Source organism: Antechinus flavipes, chromosome 5, assembly GCF_016432865.1.
Source record: "Antechinus flavipes isolate AdamAnt ecotype Samford, QLD, Australia chromosome 5, AdamAnt_v2, whole genome shotgun sequence".
Lineage (NCBI taxonomy): Eukaryota > Metazoa > Chordata > Mammalia > Dasyuromorphia > Dasyuridae > Antechinus > Antechinus flavipes.
In genome coordinates, this window is record NC_067402.1 from 153,399,009 (window position 1) to 153,416,039 (window position 17,031).

The 17,031-nt window shown below is 30.1% G+C and overlaps 1 protein-coding gene across 4 annotated transcripts in view; it reads right to left on the reverse strand.

Moving 5' to 3' along the window:
- CACNA2D1 (calcium voltage-gated channel auxiliary subunit alpha2delta 1) overlaps positions 1–17,031 on the reverse strand; it is a 688,069-nt gene that overhangs the window by 119,991 nt on the left and 551,047 nt on the right. For all 4 annotated transcript variants that reach the window (XM_051961631.1, XM_051961630.1, XM_051961629.1 and 1 more), the window contains exons 8-10: positions 4,989–5,058; positions 3,125–3,175; positions 870–969 (exon numbers count right to left, since the gene is read on the reverse strand). In XM_051961631.1, coding sequence (XP_051817591.1) covers positions 870–969; positions 3,125–3,175; positions 4,989–5,058 — 221 coding nt within the window. The remainder of the gene's footprint in view (positions 1–869; positions 970–3,124; positions 3,176–4,988; positions 5,059–17,031) is intronic.

Below are 17,031 nucleotides of genomic sequence, written 5' to 3' on the forward strand. Positions count from 1 at the left end.
GATAAAATGTTCTATAGAAAATCAGCACATGAGCAAAAACATTTGTTTTTCTTAGCATTTCCTTTTCACTGACTCTCTACTTTTTTTTTTTAGCTAAATCCATTTAACAAAAATTCTAGATCAATAAAAATCCATAAAAATACAAGTTTGTCAGGCATTCCCATCTATCTATCCTTCCAACTTTCCCATCTCTCCTTTTGCCAAAGCACAATGACATATCATATGTAACAGGTATATATGTAACAGAATGTATTTAACGTATTTATATGTAACAAATTCAAATATTAATGGGATCCTAGATGAGTAATATTTTCCATTAGAAAACTAAAACAGAATTATCTAAATTGGATTTTGGAAAAAGTCAGTGTATTGGAATGTGTATTATCCCCTGTGTTAATGGACTAAACTGTACATTTAAGTGCTAGTATCCTGTACATAAATAAATAAATAAATAACATGCTCAAAAATGGCCATGGTATTACGAAGTGATCCCTTTGATGATAGGTGCAAGAATGACAGCAGAACTTGGTGATATGAAAAGGAGTGTTATTGGAAGATTACATTATACCTAGGTTGGGGTATCTTGACATTTAGGCAATTTCTTCAGAGCCCTCAATATTTTTACTAAAAGTTTAAGCTTTAGCTATTTAAAAAGCTATAATAAAAGGATGCTCAGAAATCTGGTCAGTATACTTAGTATGGCAGAATAGAGAAGTTACATTGAGAAAGATTTCTGGCAAGGGGTCAAAAAGATTTTGGACTTTTATGTGATACAATATCATAAAAATGTTCTGAGTCCACAATTGTCATAGATAATATAAGCAGAAACCATTTTTTAATGGAGAAAAAAATAATCAGTTGATACTTACTGAAGCTACATTCACAAAATCATCATCAGAAAGAGTTTCCAACATTTCAGAGACAGATGTACGAATCAGCCTCAGAGTTAATCCACTGACACTTCCACTCCTAAACAAATAAGTGAACCATTTCATGAATGTCATTAAAACATATATTACATATATTTATATTATATAACATATTTACATTATAGATATTTATTTATATTATGAATATTAATATATTAAATCAAATCTATAATATCAAGTTATAAATAAACTTTTTATATAATCATCATTATTCATTTCTAAAAAAAAGAATGATTATAAAGAAATATTTTAACAAAAAGAAAAATCATAATAAAAAACTAGTTTTTATTTATCTTTTGTTCTACATAAAAGAAATTAGAACATAAGGATATTTTGAAATTTCCAAATGCTATTACCCAAACTATATGTCAAATAAGGTTACAAAGATTCATTATGGCATATAAATGTTTTTATTGTTTTGTTTTGTTTTGTGTACTTATGTATGCACATACATTGTTGTTAATTCAATCAAATTCTTGGGGAAAAGTATATTTACATTAATTTTATTTCTTAAAATTATTTTTTATAATTGTAATATACTTACAGCTGTCATTTACTTTAATAATATAACTGTCTCCCCCCACTTAAAGCATCATTTAGTTTGCATTGTCATTTTAGTTTAAATTGCCACTCAGAATGTATATGCTGAATAAAACATGAGCATAGTTTAACTTACTCTCTGATACATCAAATAATGGCTTCTTTTCTGACTTGATCCTCTTTGGGTTTTTTTCTGATATTTTATTCTACTGATAAACCTTCTACCTCTTTGGTATTTTTTTTTTTTCTTTTTTCTTTTTTTTTTATTTCTTTCACTGACTCTTTTATCCTGGTTACCCAAATGTAATCCTCTCCCAAATGTTCCCTTGAGATTCTTTTCTTTTCTCTCAACACTGATCAATAACCTAAACCACAATATCTAGTTCTCATATTACATGTTAGAATACTTATACTATATATTTTTCTTGCATTTTCTTTTTTTGGAAGATTAAATTCAGTACCTAACACTATAATTGATTGCTCAAAATCTAATACAAATGTATTTCTAAAACCATTTTCTCCAGAGAGAATATATTTCATCAGCATTTAGAGCTACTCTTAAAGAGTAGCCAGTATTGTTTAAAGATTTGAACTGTGATACTGATAGAATGAAAAGAACAATTTAGACAAAACATCATATTATTTCATTTTCACAGGAGACTTTGAAAATTCACATTCTAGTTATTTTTTTTTCCTTATTCATTACTCTCCTTTATCTTTTTCATACAGGTTTATAAGCTTTTAGAGAGATAAATTGAACTAGTTTGCTTCAGGGCACAACTTAAGTTGGGGAGAATTACAATGTTCTCAAAACCAGGTATGTGCATTTGTAACATCAAATGCTGTCTCTTCTAATGAGGCAAAATGAGCCATGAACAGATTCCTTTTTCTCCAAGGTAAATTAATTTGAAGTTTTTCAAACTCATTTTCCTGATCCCTTAATGTTCTTTGGATAAAACAAGTCTCTACTGTAAGAGAGATGGTTTTATTCAGAATCTGACTCTTTCATTTCTTAGGATAATGAAAAAATAAAAACAAAGATATCCTCTATATGAATCTTTAATTTCAGTTTCTGTAACTTCCATAATAAGAAGGCTACATTTAAAAATCCCCTAGCTTCTGAAATTTTTTTCATTGTTTTATGAAATTCTCAATATTTAATATTTCTTTATTTAACATTTGTCAATTTTTGCTATAAAAGTTATCCAAATGAACTAATGGTAGATTATATTTTATGGGCATTTTAGGTATTTATAGTATTTAGGGGTTTGTTTAGGTTTCTTTTATTTTTAGCTGAAGCAATATGGTACCATGTATGTCTATAATAAAGCACATTTTACCTATTTTTAGAAATAAGTACTTACATAACAGAGTAACTCAAAATGTAGAATGAAAATTGAAAATGCAATTGTAGCTCATAAAAAGTTCACCTCTGAGCCACAGACTACAATCTTTGATTCAAAAGCAAATTCTTTCAACTTTTGTAGGTTTTTTTTTTTTTTTTGTAGTATGTATTCTTTCCCTTTATAGCTTTAAAAATCACTCTAAATACAGAATCTTTTCCAATCTACCATTTTTTCCAGCTCTCTAATACAAAAGGAACAGGGTTTTCATTCTCCCCCCCCAAAATACATATGAAATATTAAAATACTTACACATCAACTAGAATAAGCATATCTTTAGGAGATGCAGCTCCTTGGATATACCTGCAAAAGATACATTTTTTTTTTAAATGAAAGGGGAGGAAAAGTTTTACTGACTATTGACTGAAGGTATAATCTTTGACCATTCAACTTTGTACATTCAAATTTATATAATTTACTTCAATGCAATTCATTTTGATTCCATTAAAATATTTATTACACGCTTGTTTTATATAAGGCATTGTAGTAAGTCTTGGTGATTAAAAGGCAAAAAAAAAATTGAGGAGAGGGAAACAAATGTGAAATTACATAAATAAAAACTACACATGAAGTACAAAATAGTTTTAAAAATCTTCTCAAATTTAAAGTAACATTTATAAGTTAATATGTTATAATTTATGCGTATTCTTCACAATTCAGAAACTCCAGAATCAGTGTTACACAGGCACTTATGTGGCCATTTCTCCAATTAAGAAGCATCCATTTAATTTGTTTTTATTTTCCTGACATTATTTTTGTTTTTTATTTATATCCACCATGAGAAGAAACACAAGATTCAATCCTTCAAATCCATTTAATCAGACACAGCATAAAATTGAAGAAAACTTTTGTTTTTAAAGGATTGCAATTTAAGATTACTTTGAAGGACCAAGCTACATAAATTAATGAAATACATTTGCAAATGCTAGAGACAGAAGGATGACATGTTACATTTCCAAGTAAAATTATACTATCTCCTTGAATTTTTTTTTGCACTTAATGTGCATTTGCATAGGCAGCAAAAATTAAAGTTAATTATCACAAAGTTGTAATAAAAATTTCATCACTTGACACAACTGACTTAGTTATTCCTATGTTGCATTTATTAAGTAGTTATCACATGCTTGTTGAATTGAATTGAATCAAATAGCAAAAGATGACACTTGGGGTTAATGAGACCAGCCTCAGAAATTCAGGGTTAGAGGTGACTTGTCTCCTCCCCATATCAAGTTACATTCTCCTATATCCTCTTCTCTGAGGGGAGATCACCATGGAGATTCCTATAATTTAAAAAGTAATACTAGCACTGCATATGATCATTTAAATTAGAGTGTCTGGTAATGTTAAATAGAAAGAATTAATAATCCTGATTGGCAGGATTAGTTTTACCCCAATATTCTTTAGTGAACATAAATTAGCAAAGCTTTCACTGAACTTGTGTTTAAAAAGTACTCAAATGATTTACCAAATAATCATTCTTCTTGTCAAGAAACAAAGCAAAACAAAACAGGAATAGGTATTGGAGTCTGCACCTATGATTTTCATGGTACAGGATATGTGATTTCAGATAAGGAAATTCTATCTTATCAATACTGGTAAGCACTTTCTCTGTAAATTAGTTTTGAAGACATATTTCAAAAGTTGAGAATTTGAGTGATTTATCCAAGGTTATAGAGCCAACAGTCAGAGACAAGATTTGAAGCCAGATCTTCCTGACTTTTAGTTTTCTACATGCAATGCCATATGGTCTTTATGTTAAAGTAATAATAACACACATATGCATATGTATATGTACATATAACATGTATATCTATACACACACATATATATATACATACACATATAAATTATAGCTCTTCAATGTTCCTAAAGCACTTTCTAAACTGTAAGCCAATTTACATATAAGAAGAAGGATCAGAAAGGTAAAGTTAGAGCAAGTCATATTGTTGCTAAATAATAGAGTAATTAAATTTAAGTTATCTTGATATTATTGGACTGGTGGTTTCACTATATTACATTATCTTTTATTATAGGAGGAAAAAGTAACCATTTTTTTTCCCCAACAAAAATGGTTTATTTCTTCCTTTTTTTTTTTTTTAAATGCATGTTATCTTACCATGGCCTTCTGCGTACATCATAGAGATCTATCTTGTTTGGTGTTCGAGTTTTATCAACCCATGGGGAAGCTAAAAAAAGAAAACATGGCATTATTAAATTATATATACATCTATCTATCTATCTATATACACAAACATACACATATTTCAGAGAAAATCTGTCTGCTGATGATAGACTTCAAAAATAGACTGAAAAACTTAAGTCCATAATTCACAAAGAAAATAACTTCTACATTTTCAAGGAAAATCACAAACCTGTACCAAAAGAAATCAATGAGAAGCAATTCTTTTTTTTTTTCCCATAAGAAACTGAAATGAGCATTTAGACAGTTCTTTTTCCTGATATTTCCCAAAGGCTAATTTCCTATAGATGCTTAAGAAGCTTGTCATTTTTTATGCTTATACAGACACCAGAAATTAAAGGAAACTATTTTACACAATAGTACCTGTGTTTTCTTTTTATCTTTTATCAGATTTATCCTTTCAGAAACATTTTATGTTTGTTTGTTTTTAAATGAGATCTACTTTTTAACCCAGTATCAACTATCTGAAAAATCATATCACCTTGACTTTTAAAACCAGAAAATAAGAATTCATTTACAAATTAAACTGTTGGCCAAAACTAGTATAGTTCAACTTTAAACAATTTTAAAATATTTAATGAAAATAAATAGTGGGAACATGAATGATGAGTTATTGAATATATAGATATATATAGGTAGATAGATTGATAGTCTTGTAAAATCTGTAACAATAAAATCATTTGTATATCAAACTGGAGAACCTAAAATTTGTCACTGACTATTAGGAATTATCTTTTTCTATCTGGATCCCATATTAAGAGATAGTGCAGAACAACAGTAAATATTTTTGCAAGACATGCATAGGCCTCTTAAATGTCATGAACCAGTCACTGTTTTAGATTACATCTTCTTAATTGCCATTTTACTCTCTTTTTTTTTTTCACAAAGAAACTTTATTAGAAACTGAATATTGTAATCCAAATGTGGTGGTCCAAAGTAATCAATGAAAAAAAATGTTATAAAATTGTCGACACATCAATTCCATTTTCTATTTTGTTGTCCTATTATCAAACTGAAATTTGAATGTTCTAGGGAGTGAATTAGTTACCTTTTACAACAGGATTTCTGCAAAATTGCCTTCATTTTCAGGTTTTGTTGTTTTTTTTTTTTTTTTTTTTTTTTTGCTTAGTAAATGTGACATTACTCATAATCTTTCATGACTATCCTTATAAAAGGATTTATTTATTTAATTGACATACTATTGGCAAACACATTTCTTTGGCAAAATCAAATGTTTTCTGAGTTAGTTTCTTAAAAAATTTTGTCCTCCTTAATATAGCTACTATTTTCCAACAGTGAACCTTTTATAGTGCATGGTTATAATCAAGGTTAATAGTTTTAACTTGTTCAATTTTTTATCTTAAAAAATTGATCATTCATTTGAATAGATCAGTGTGAAGTTTTTGCAACTGTATTCAATATCATTTCATTCATATCAATTCTTCTAATTTGAATTTGGCATTGACACTTGTAAATTGATGGCATGAATTCACACAGACTATTGATCCTTATATGACTCTCGATGATTATAAATTTTATAACATCACGATATCTGAGAAATCATAGTGTCATGTGACCCAAAATCAAGGGAAGGACACACAGTAGATAGAAATACACTACAACATATTTTCAGTGATGATATATACCTAAGGTGTGGAGCAAGGCATCTCATCAAAGATAAGTATGAACAGAAACTATTAAGAAGTAAGGAAGAATTATTCCTCAGATGTACTTGTACTAGTCAATAACCTAAGTACCAGACTGATGCCTGTGATGTATAAAATGACCTAAAGGAAGGACTCCAATATATTGGACACTCTCTCAAGGGAAATACTAGGGGAGAACATAGTCACAAGTCATGTTCAGGAGGAGTTATAAATGGATTATCATCTACATAAATCTAAATATCACAGAACTTCTTAACTATTGAAAATATTAAAGAAATGAATCTTTTTGGGACAGGGGAAGAGAAAAAAGAGAAACCTTCACAGAAATTATGTGCAGAGGACATTCTTCCCTTTTTTCTTAAGAACTTAAAAGAATTAGAAATGAATTTGCCTAGAGTTTAGATTTAATTGGATGATTAAGATAACATAATACTCTAACCACTATTTAGGATATTTAAAATTCCAGGACTTTAAAAATAATCACTGGAAATGCTTCAACATATAAATTAGTTGTGAAAGAATGTCTTTGTTTTTAATTGTTTTAATTGTAATTTAACCTTTGATAGATAAAACAATTAAAGCTTTAGGTAAATTACTGGTTTTTAGTAAACAATATGTATATTAAGATTATGTAGTCCAAGTTCATTATGTTTCTATTGACCAGAGATAGTGCTTATATTCTTAGGGGAAAGTTGGTTTGCAGTTTTGATAAATGGTTCAGTGAAAGAAGAGTTTCTAAATAATGGCTCAAATGAGATTTTTAAATGGTCATCAGTTTCATTTATCCAAGCTATTTCTATCTAGATTTTAAATCAATAGTCAATTTCAATTTTGACTTTCTATGCTAGATAAAATCCAAAATTCTTAAGACATGCAAATGTTGGACATTATACTGTTTAGGAGGTTTAAGACTAAAACATTTTACATAGCATAAGATCTTAGAAATTCACATAATGGATTACCACAAGATTAATAAGTAGTTTTTTGGCCATTATTGGGAAATCTCTAATTCTCCAGTCATTGTTTTTAACCATTGACTGTTCCATAATATTGCCTTTATAAGTTTTACATGATCTTTAATTTATGTTAAAATGGAAATGTAATTGGACCATCAATTTATTTAATACAAAACTCCAATGAGGGAGGGATATTGCTATTATATAGGTGCTAAAATAATAATAGATAATAATGTTTGCCTATTATTTTAGGCTCCAGTCATTCATTCAGTTGTACCAAGAATCAGTTTGGCAGTGATGCAAATAAAAGATACTGAATAAAACACTCAATCTGATTTTTTAAAAAATTTCTACAAAACAATAGCAACAAAGAGTATGGCCATTTTGGGTGTTCAAATTATTATTATTATTTTTTAAGATGAGCTTTGGATGACTGGAGTTCATTTTTTTTTCCCCTTTGTCATAAAAATACTATGTTTAGTTTAGTTCCAGATAAATCTATCAGGTTAGCATTATCTTTTATGTGGCATCTACAAATGAGCAACAGCCACAATATTTTCCTAACTATGCTACCATTGGGTTTGATTTCTAAACATTTGTTTATAGAAAGTAGTCTGTTTGTCAGATAAAAACAGGTACTTTATTGTAAAGCACAGAAATAACAAGACTAATATTAAATAGTATTTTAGAGTGTCTATCTAGTTAACACAGCTAACAGTTTTTAAAAAGAAGATATAATTATTTGGGAATTATAAAGAAAACCGAGATGCACTGAAGATGTTTTTCTTTTGTGAGAAACTATTCTACATAAAATGAAAACTAATTGCATTAGTAATTAATAAGGTCAAATGCTTTATAATTACACATTCCTGGCAGAGATTCCAAACATGGCTACCATGTGAGGAACCTCTGTCCACTGGACCCTCTGTCCAGTGCCCTCCTTATCTCTACCTTCTCCTATACTTTAACTTTGCTTATATAATAATAAACCTGTTTTATCAATCTAAAAAAAAAATAATTACACATTCCTAAAGAATTTAAAGAAAAAATTTGCTATGAGAACAGAAATATCAAATAAATGTATAGAGACTCTTCTTTTGCTTCTTTTATTCATATTATGTACACTTTGAGTTTACATTTGTTTGGCACCAGTAATATATTAGAGTGACAATTATTTACTACAAATTCAAAAGTATTGGAAAAGGGAACAAACTTCTAGTTAATATCTTTGTATACTTTATACCAGTAATGCCCTTCATTTAACAAGTTTCTACTTCAAAAAAGTTAACTATTTTAAGCCTGTTTTTATACTGATTTGGATATGTAGCTGTACTTTTTAAATTCAATAAACCCTGGCTTGTTAGAGAATAGATTATAAAATGTAATAGAATTTGCTGACAAAATCATCTCCATAAGTACCAGCTAAACATTGTCACTGTAGTCATTTTGTTCTATTAACTTACAAAAAAAAAATATAGTATTTTTGTTGATCCTGCAGAAACTTTTTAATATACACAAAATTCCTTATCCCCAGTACAGTCTCCTAAAACACCTAAGAAAAATCAACTAATATAGTGGTTACTATTTACAATACAAGATTTTTTTTCCTCTTGTAGCTTTCTAATTTCTATTATTGTAATCATTTTGTATGTTGTTCTTTTTAATGTATAATTCAGTAAAGTCACCACTTATTTCAATAAAATCTTACATTCTTTCTTCCTTATCGTCCAATAACATTCTATTCCATTATATGAAGAGTAAGAAGATGGTCAAACTAGATTCTCTAGCAAATCTCAGCCTGCCCCACTCACCTCATCTCATATATATATAAATAATTTATGAGACTTATTTGTAGGAAACTTGAATAAAAAGTTTTAAAAGGGCTATATTTCTTCTCTGAAATACACAATAATTCATGACAGGGCATATGTAGGCAATAATAAGGAATTGAATAGTATCCATATTAAGAAGCCATAATTCAAACTGTTCAATTATAATTCAAATGTCCTGACAGAAGTACCTAGTTTTTCTTCTTTGTGAAGTCTATTGCCTTCAAAAAGTCTCACCACAAACTTAGTTTTATAACATAGTAAACAATGTCTTTTTGTGATATAGTTTTGTCAAATAAAGATTAGTTTTTTCCTAGTAGTTCATATCCTTTATTTTATTAAGCTCTTGATTATGATATAAATTGAATTACTTGTGTGTGTGTGTGTGTGTGTGTGTGTGTGTGTGTGTTGTGTATATTTCTTATCATGGATAGTTTTTGTGAATTTCTTTAATATAATTTGAGTTTTGTAAAGTGTAACATTTCTTTCTAATTGTATTCCCTGTTAACAGGGATTCTCTTCAAAATTCCATGCTACTATTTGGAACTATGCTCAAAAAGTTATCAAACTGTGCATATCCTTTGATCCAGGAGTGTTTCTACTGGGCCTATACCCCAAAGAGATACTAAAGAAGGGAAAGGGATATAGGGGGTAGGGGGTGTCAAGAAATAGGGACAGAATTTGGAACTCAAAATTTAGAAAATTAAATTTTCAAAATTTTGAGTTCCAAATAAATATATATGAGTGTTTCTGTGTTTGTGTTATAATGTATTCATGTGTATGTTTAAAAATCTAAGTAAACCAGGAAAAATTGTGAAAAAAAAATTCAATGCTACTATCTTTAACACATGCTGTACCTCTTCCATAGGGCCCTTTAATTATATGCAAGGACTATTAGGATTATCAATTTAAGTGAGTGTGCCCCTTATTTTAAAAGTTGCAATAAAAAGGTCTATGCATATTATTTTGGTGATGGCACCAATGAACTGATATGACAACAAAATTAATTAATTCAAAGTTCAAGGGTTTTGTCTTTTTTTTTTTTTTGCCATTCAATATTAAAGAAGTCAAATAATTTTCAGATTTCTGTCTTTTGGACAGAAAAGATCTATAAGTCATCTAAGAAGGGCAGCTTGAATTCACTGTAAAAGCCTCCTCTCCTTGACTATTAATGAACTTTATTTTCATCTGAGTTTGTCTTTAATACCCCACTCTAATTCCTTATAGACAAACAATAAGAGCAACTACACACTCATGTATTTCATAATTACCAATTATATGTTGCATCATTTATAAAGCAGTCTTAACTACAAAATGATTTGCTGTGAAGTCAGCAGATGGTAGTTAATCCACATAAAACATTTTCTTTGACATAAAAGAGTTACCGTCTGTCAGCAGGAGGGGCAGACAAAATAGATAAGTAGATGGGTTAAGTGGAATATTATGAAAGTAAAAGGCAGAAAGTTAAACAGAGACTTAATTATTTATATGGCCAATATGTGATAGGAACTTTTCAGTAGAAATCAGGGACAGATAAAATCACATACAGGGACAGTGTGATTTTTGATGAAGTGGCATTGCTTAATATGTTTTAGAGATAATCATGTGTTATTACATAAACAGAAAATATTCTCAGAGATTAAAAAATCCTTTTTGAGAATAATAGATACATTTCTAGAGGCATCGGAAACATTAAAAAAAAAAAAAACTATGTAAATATAGGAAGCATCTTAAGAGAGACTAAACTTTAATACCTAGATAGGGACTGTACTTGTTTTTCATTTTGTGTGGAAATTCCTTCAATCAATGCAAACACCTCTTGTTTGAGGAGTTTACAAAATGTTCTCTAAGGGATACAACATGTAAACATCTATGTAAATGGGAGGTGAGATAAGGAAAGGAGAGAGAGAACAGACAGTTTGGGGGATTAGAGAAAACTTAGAGTCCAATTTAGAGTCTAAGATAGAGGCTCAGTCCATTGAGAGGTTAAGTGATTTGTTAAGTGACTTCAAGTTTATGCAAAAACAATAAGTAAAACACTACAATACTGGGCTTTCATTTTAGAGAAGTTTAGTGAGTCTTTTTTTTTTGTTTGTTTTGTTTCAAATTCCTTAAATAGCATTTTTCCTATACAGAGTTGGTCACAATAATGCCTCTGCTAATGAATCAGTACTATCACTGCTTATGAGACATAATAGTAAAAAAGCATCTTAGTTTTTGCATAAACTTAAAGATATACAGATATGCACATTATAATAAATTGAGATGTTATTCTATTAAAAACTCCATATCATCATTCTTTCTAAGGCTTACTCTTCAGAGCTGCTAAAAGTCTGTATCATTGTTGTACTCCTTAAACATAGATGCAATGGAAAAAGAATGAGCAGTTTCAATGTGCTTGAATTCATTTATTCAGGTGATTTCCAGACAAGAAAATTCAGTCTCTAAATTTAAATGTTTGTAATTAAATTTGTTCATCAGGGGCAGCTAGTTGGTGTATTGGATAGAGCACCAGTCCTGAAATCAAGGGAACCTGAGTTCAAATCCGACGTGAGACACTAAACATTTCCTGGCTGTGTGACCTTGGGCAAGTCACTTAACCCCAAATACCTCAGCAAAAATTAAAAAAAAATAATAAAAATAATAAAAATAAATTTGTTCATCATTGCAACCTTACCATCACCTAAAGCATAAAAAGTAAAACATGACGTCCATCACTTCCAGCCCAAATGTTTCCTGTTTTGGCTTTCCTATTTCTTTCAAAGTCAAGATACTATCATTCTTGCACTGTTGCTAAAACTTCTTCACCTTGATTTCTCCTTTTTCTAAGCCCTAAACTTCACACCAGTTATTATTCCTTATAGACACATCTCTTGAATTCTTCGCTTTCTTTCTCCTTTCAGTATCACTACCTCATTTTAGGTGTAGATCTTACTCTAAATAATGTTAGCTATCTCATAGCTTGATTCATGAAATAATTAGTAAGGGTAAGAAATAGTATGCTGGGGTACAGAGGGTTTAGAGTTGATTAAGCTGGATAAAAGGGACCCATGGGAACAAAATTATAACTAATTTGTTTTGGGAATAGCCACAGTGTTTTTGGATGTCCAGATTTCCCATCATTCACACAAAAATGGTTTTTGTGCCTCCCTGGAGGTGTGTTTGTTGGAAGGAGGAACAGTTGGCTAATTAATATCCATGAGATATGGCCAGTTTTGTGTTCCTCATAATATATAAGACAGAAATGTTGCCACAGGTTTACTCTATCAGGGACTGAGGAAGTGGCTAGCTAACTATTATCACCAAAGAAAATTGGTGATGCAATCTGTCATACAAAAATATATGTATATTTAGCTGTCTGTTGCTTTTGTGAATACACTCTTCAAAATCTACTTCTAGTTTAATTTTCTGGACACTTTTCACATAACTTTCCTTCAAGCATTCCATATTCCCGTCAAATTGGATTAATTCTTATTCCTAAAACGTGGCATTATAGATCCAACATCTATGCAGATGTCTAGGCTGTGATTCCTTCCTAAAGGGCATTGTCCCCACCCCCATATTTCCACTATTTTAAAATTCTTAGTTTTCTTTGAGACTGGTCCTGGTACCACTTTCTTTGGGAAGTTTTTTCTAATGCCCCCAAATGTCTGTGCTCTCTCTCCTTTCCCTGTCTCACCTTCCATTTACATAGATGTTTACATGTTGTATCCCTTGGAGAACATTTTGTAAACTCCTCAAGGATAGATACAGCTTTTCATTATTTTTTCTATACTCTTAACACCTTGCATATAGTAAATACCTATAAATTTTTAACTGAACTGAATTGTAAATAGCAGATAGAAGCCTTGGGCACTTGAAAGATCACTGAAATGAAATTTTAACTGAATTTCTCCACTTAATTATAGTTTATCTTATATAAAATTATCAGTCTAATAATACTTTCAACATTCCATAGCTGGAAAAATCTTCCATGGTTCTTATTTCCTACAAAAATACCCCTTCCAATTTCTATTTCTACTTTTATTGCTAACGCTAAAATTTCTTGTACAATATTGAATAGTGGTGGTAATAATGAGCAATCTTGTTTCACCCCTGAGCTTATTGCATCTAGCAATAAATTAATAAAATTAATGCATCTAGCTTCTCCCCATTATATATAATGCTTGCTGATGGTTTTTAGATAGATGCTGCTTATCATTTTAAGGAAAACATTATTTATTCCTATGCTCTGTTTTTTTGTTTGTTTGTTTGTTTGTTAGGTTTTTTTTTTTTTTTTTTTTCCCTGTGGCAATTGGGATTAAGTGACTTGCCTAGAGTCACACAGCCAGGAAGTGTTAAGTTTCTGAGGTAAGATTTGAACTGAGGTCTTCCTGACTTCAGGGCTGGTGCTTGCTCTCTGGTATTTTTTTAAAAATAGAAATGAATGCTGTATTTTGTCAAAAGCTTTTTCTGCATCTATTGAAATTATCATATGATTTCTATTAGCTTTGTTATTGACATAGTCAATTATGCTAATAGTTTTCTTTATACTGAACCAGCCATGCATTCCTGGTTTAAATACCACTTGGTCATAATGTATTATTCTGCTGATAAATTGTAATCTCTTAGCTAATATTTTATTTTAAAAATTTACATCAATATTCATTAGGGATTTTGGATTATAATTTTCTTTCTCTTCCTGGTTTAGGTATCAGCACTGTATTTGTTTCATAGAAGGAATTTGGCAAAACTCCTTTCCCTCTTTTTCCAGATAGTTTACATATTGGAATTAATTGTTTCAAATCCATCTGGCCCAGGAGACTTTCTCATAAGGCATTTATTGATGAGGTGTTCAGTTTTTTTTTTTCCTAAATGGGATTATCTAAGTAATTTTTTCCCTCTTCTGTTAATCTGGGCAGTTTATATTTTTTCTAAATATTCATCCATTTCAATTGGATCGTCAGATTTGTTGGTATACAGTTGGGCAAAATAGCTCCTAATCATTGCTTTAATTTCTTCTTCATTGTTGGTAAATTCACTCTTTTCATTTTTGATGCTAGTAATTTTTTTCCTTTTTTTTTTGTTAAATAAATTAATCAAAGGTTTATCTATTTTGTCGATTGTTTTCATAGTATCAAGTCTTAATATTTTTTGGCTTTATTTGCTTTCAATTTTATTAATCTCACCTTTGATTTTCAGAATTTCTAATTTGGTATTTAATTGGAAGTTTTAAATTTGTTCTTTTTGGGGGATTTTATTAAGGTGATCCTTTAGTTAAGCTAACTGTAACTTAGCAAGTGGGAAAATCTAGAGTCAAAATTTCTCATTTAAAGACAATGTGTTGAGTGGTTATTACATGCAGCATATTATGTAAGTTGTGAGCATAAGGTGTTTTATGAAATAGTTCAAATAACACTCAGACTTGTTATGCTCTTCATTAGCTGGTAGAGAAGATAAGGTATACAAATGTTCCTAATGCAAAGAATATGAAAGTGCAAAAGAAAAAGATCTAAAAACAAGTGCTTTGGAAGTTCAAAAGAATGAAAATTATAATGCATTATGCTTAGATTGGTTGGTAAAGAAGTGTAACAGGTTATGCAATGGATTAGAACTAGCAGATAAATGACAGATAAATGGGCTCAATTCTTATACAGAATGCAACATTTCTAGAACATGAAAATCATTCCTTTTCCCTAATATTGTAAATCTAGAAAATGACGTCAGATATATCACAAAGAGAATGTCTTGAGTTCCCTCTCTTAATTGGTTCACTTGGGCTATTCATAAGGAGAATTTAGAATTTTTTTTAGATACATATTTTCCCCCCTTAGGCATAATGTATATTCAGATTCTTTATATCTTATTCTAGGAAAAACTCAATACATGAGATATGGATTTTTTTTTTCCATTAGGACTTTAACTCTTATCTCTTATGCTTTGAATCTTATTATTATGTTGTGCCACATTCTCTTTTAATGTCCAGACCCAGTTGCCCTAATTGTCTTTATTTAGTTACTCTGCCTCAGGTTATAACCATTCCCTCTCAGTGTTTGATAGCATAAAGACCTTTAGGCTATACTTATTCTCTCTTAATGTTTAATGGGATAAAGGTCTTTATTCATTTTAGACATCATTAGCATATCATGAGCCTCTCCTGAAACTCCCTCCATTATGTCATCCTAGGTACCTGCCTCCATTATGTCATCCTCATCCTAGGTTCTTCCCCCTATTAGGTCATCCCCATCCAGATACCTCCCCCATTATGTCATCGGTCTTTAATTCTATAAAAGAATCTTGTATCTGACATTCAGGACTATATTCTTTGAGATGATATTCTCGTTCAGCCCTGGGACCAAACCATGGATCTATTTGGTCCCAGTAAATCTCTACATTTAATAAACTATTAAATTGTTCTCTAATCTCTATCTTGCTCAATTTCTCTGGCATTACAATTAAACATTACAGCTTTATTTTAAAATAGAGAAATAATTCATAAATGTCATTTAGAAGACTATGTAAAGTGTCCCTATAAGTTATTTTAAAGATAGCTAAATACTATTAAAAAAGCTTTGCATTCTAAAATGGCACTATAATAATGTACTGATTATTAATTAAAATCCCTAATATGCTTTTAATTGTAAAAATTTCAAAAGAAATAACATATGAACTAAGCAGTTTGTGCTAAGGAGTTTTGTTTTTGTTTTTCAAAAAATAATTCAGACAAGCAAGAGACAACAAATTTGATGGTTTTCTCAGGCAATTAAAAAAAGGGGGGAGAGAATATTTGGGAGGAAAAAGAACTTTAAAAGGAACATCTGCCTTCCCCCTTGCCCTCCCAAATAAGCTTTATTAATCCATTTATTTTCTCAGGCATATGAAAACCTTTGCTTGGAGAAGCCTCAAACCAGAGAGTTTTAGATTTCAATTCTGGACATAACCAGACTACTTGAGCAATTTCATTCAACCCTCAGGTCTCCAGTTTCCTGAATTGTACGATGAGGAGTTAAATCAACCTCTAAAGTCACTAGCTTTTAAAAAAAAAAATACTCCATAAGTCTATGTCCATAATTCTGTGACTCTGTTTATACATAAACTGGGGAAAGTGAAATAAAATCTAAAGACTAAAAAGAAGACAATGTAATATAATCAAAAGTATACTGGCTCTATCCAAGGACTTGAGCTGAAATCCTGTCTAGGATGCTTACTACCTGTGTGACCTTGAGCATGTCACTTGACTTTGAGCATGTCATTTAAGAGCCCTCAATTTCCTCTGTTGTAAAATTAGGCAGTTGGATTCTTTTGTCCTCAGTTGATCCTATTTCAAAGTTGGCCATAAGCTTGTAACAATATATATCTATCTTTATCTCTATCTCTATAAATACCTTAAATACTCAGTATCCAAATGAATCATTCTTAGTCATTTGGGTGTGTTGTGTTCCATGTCTTGTTCACCTTTTGGCAATATTGTTAGAATACTGGCATTGAAAAGATGGGTCTTTGTTTTCCACGTATGTTTAGGATTAGT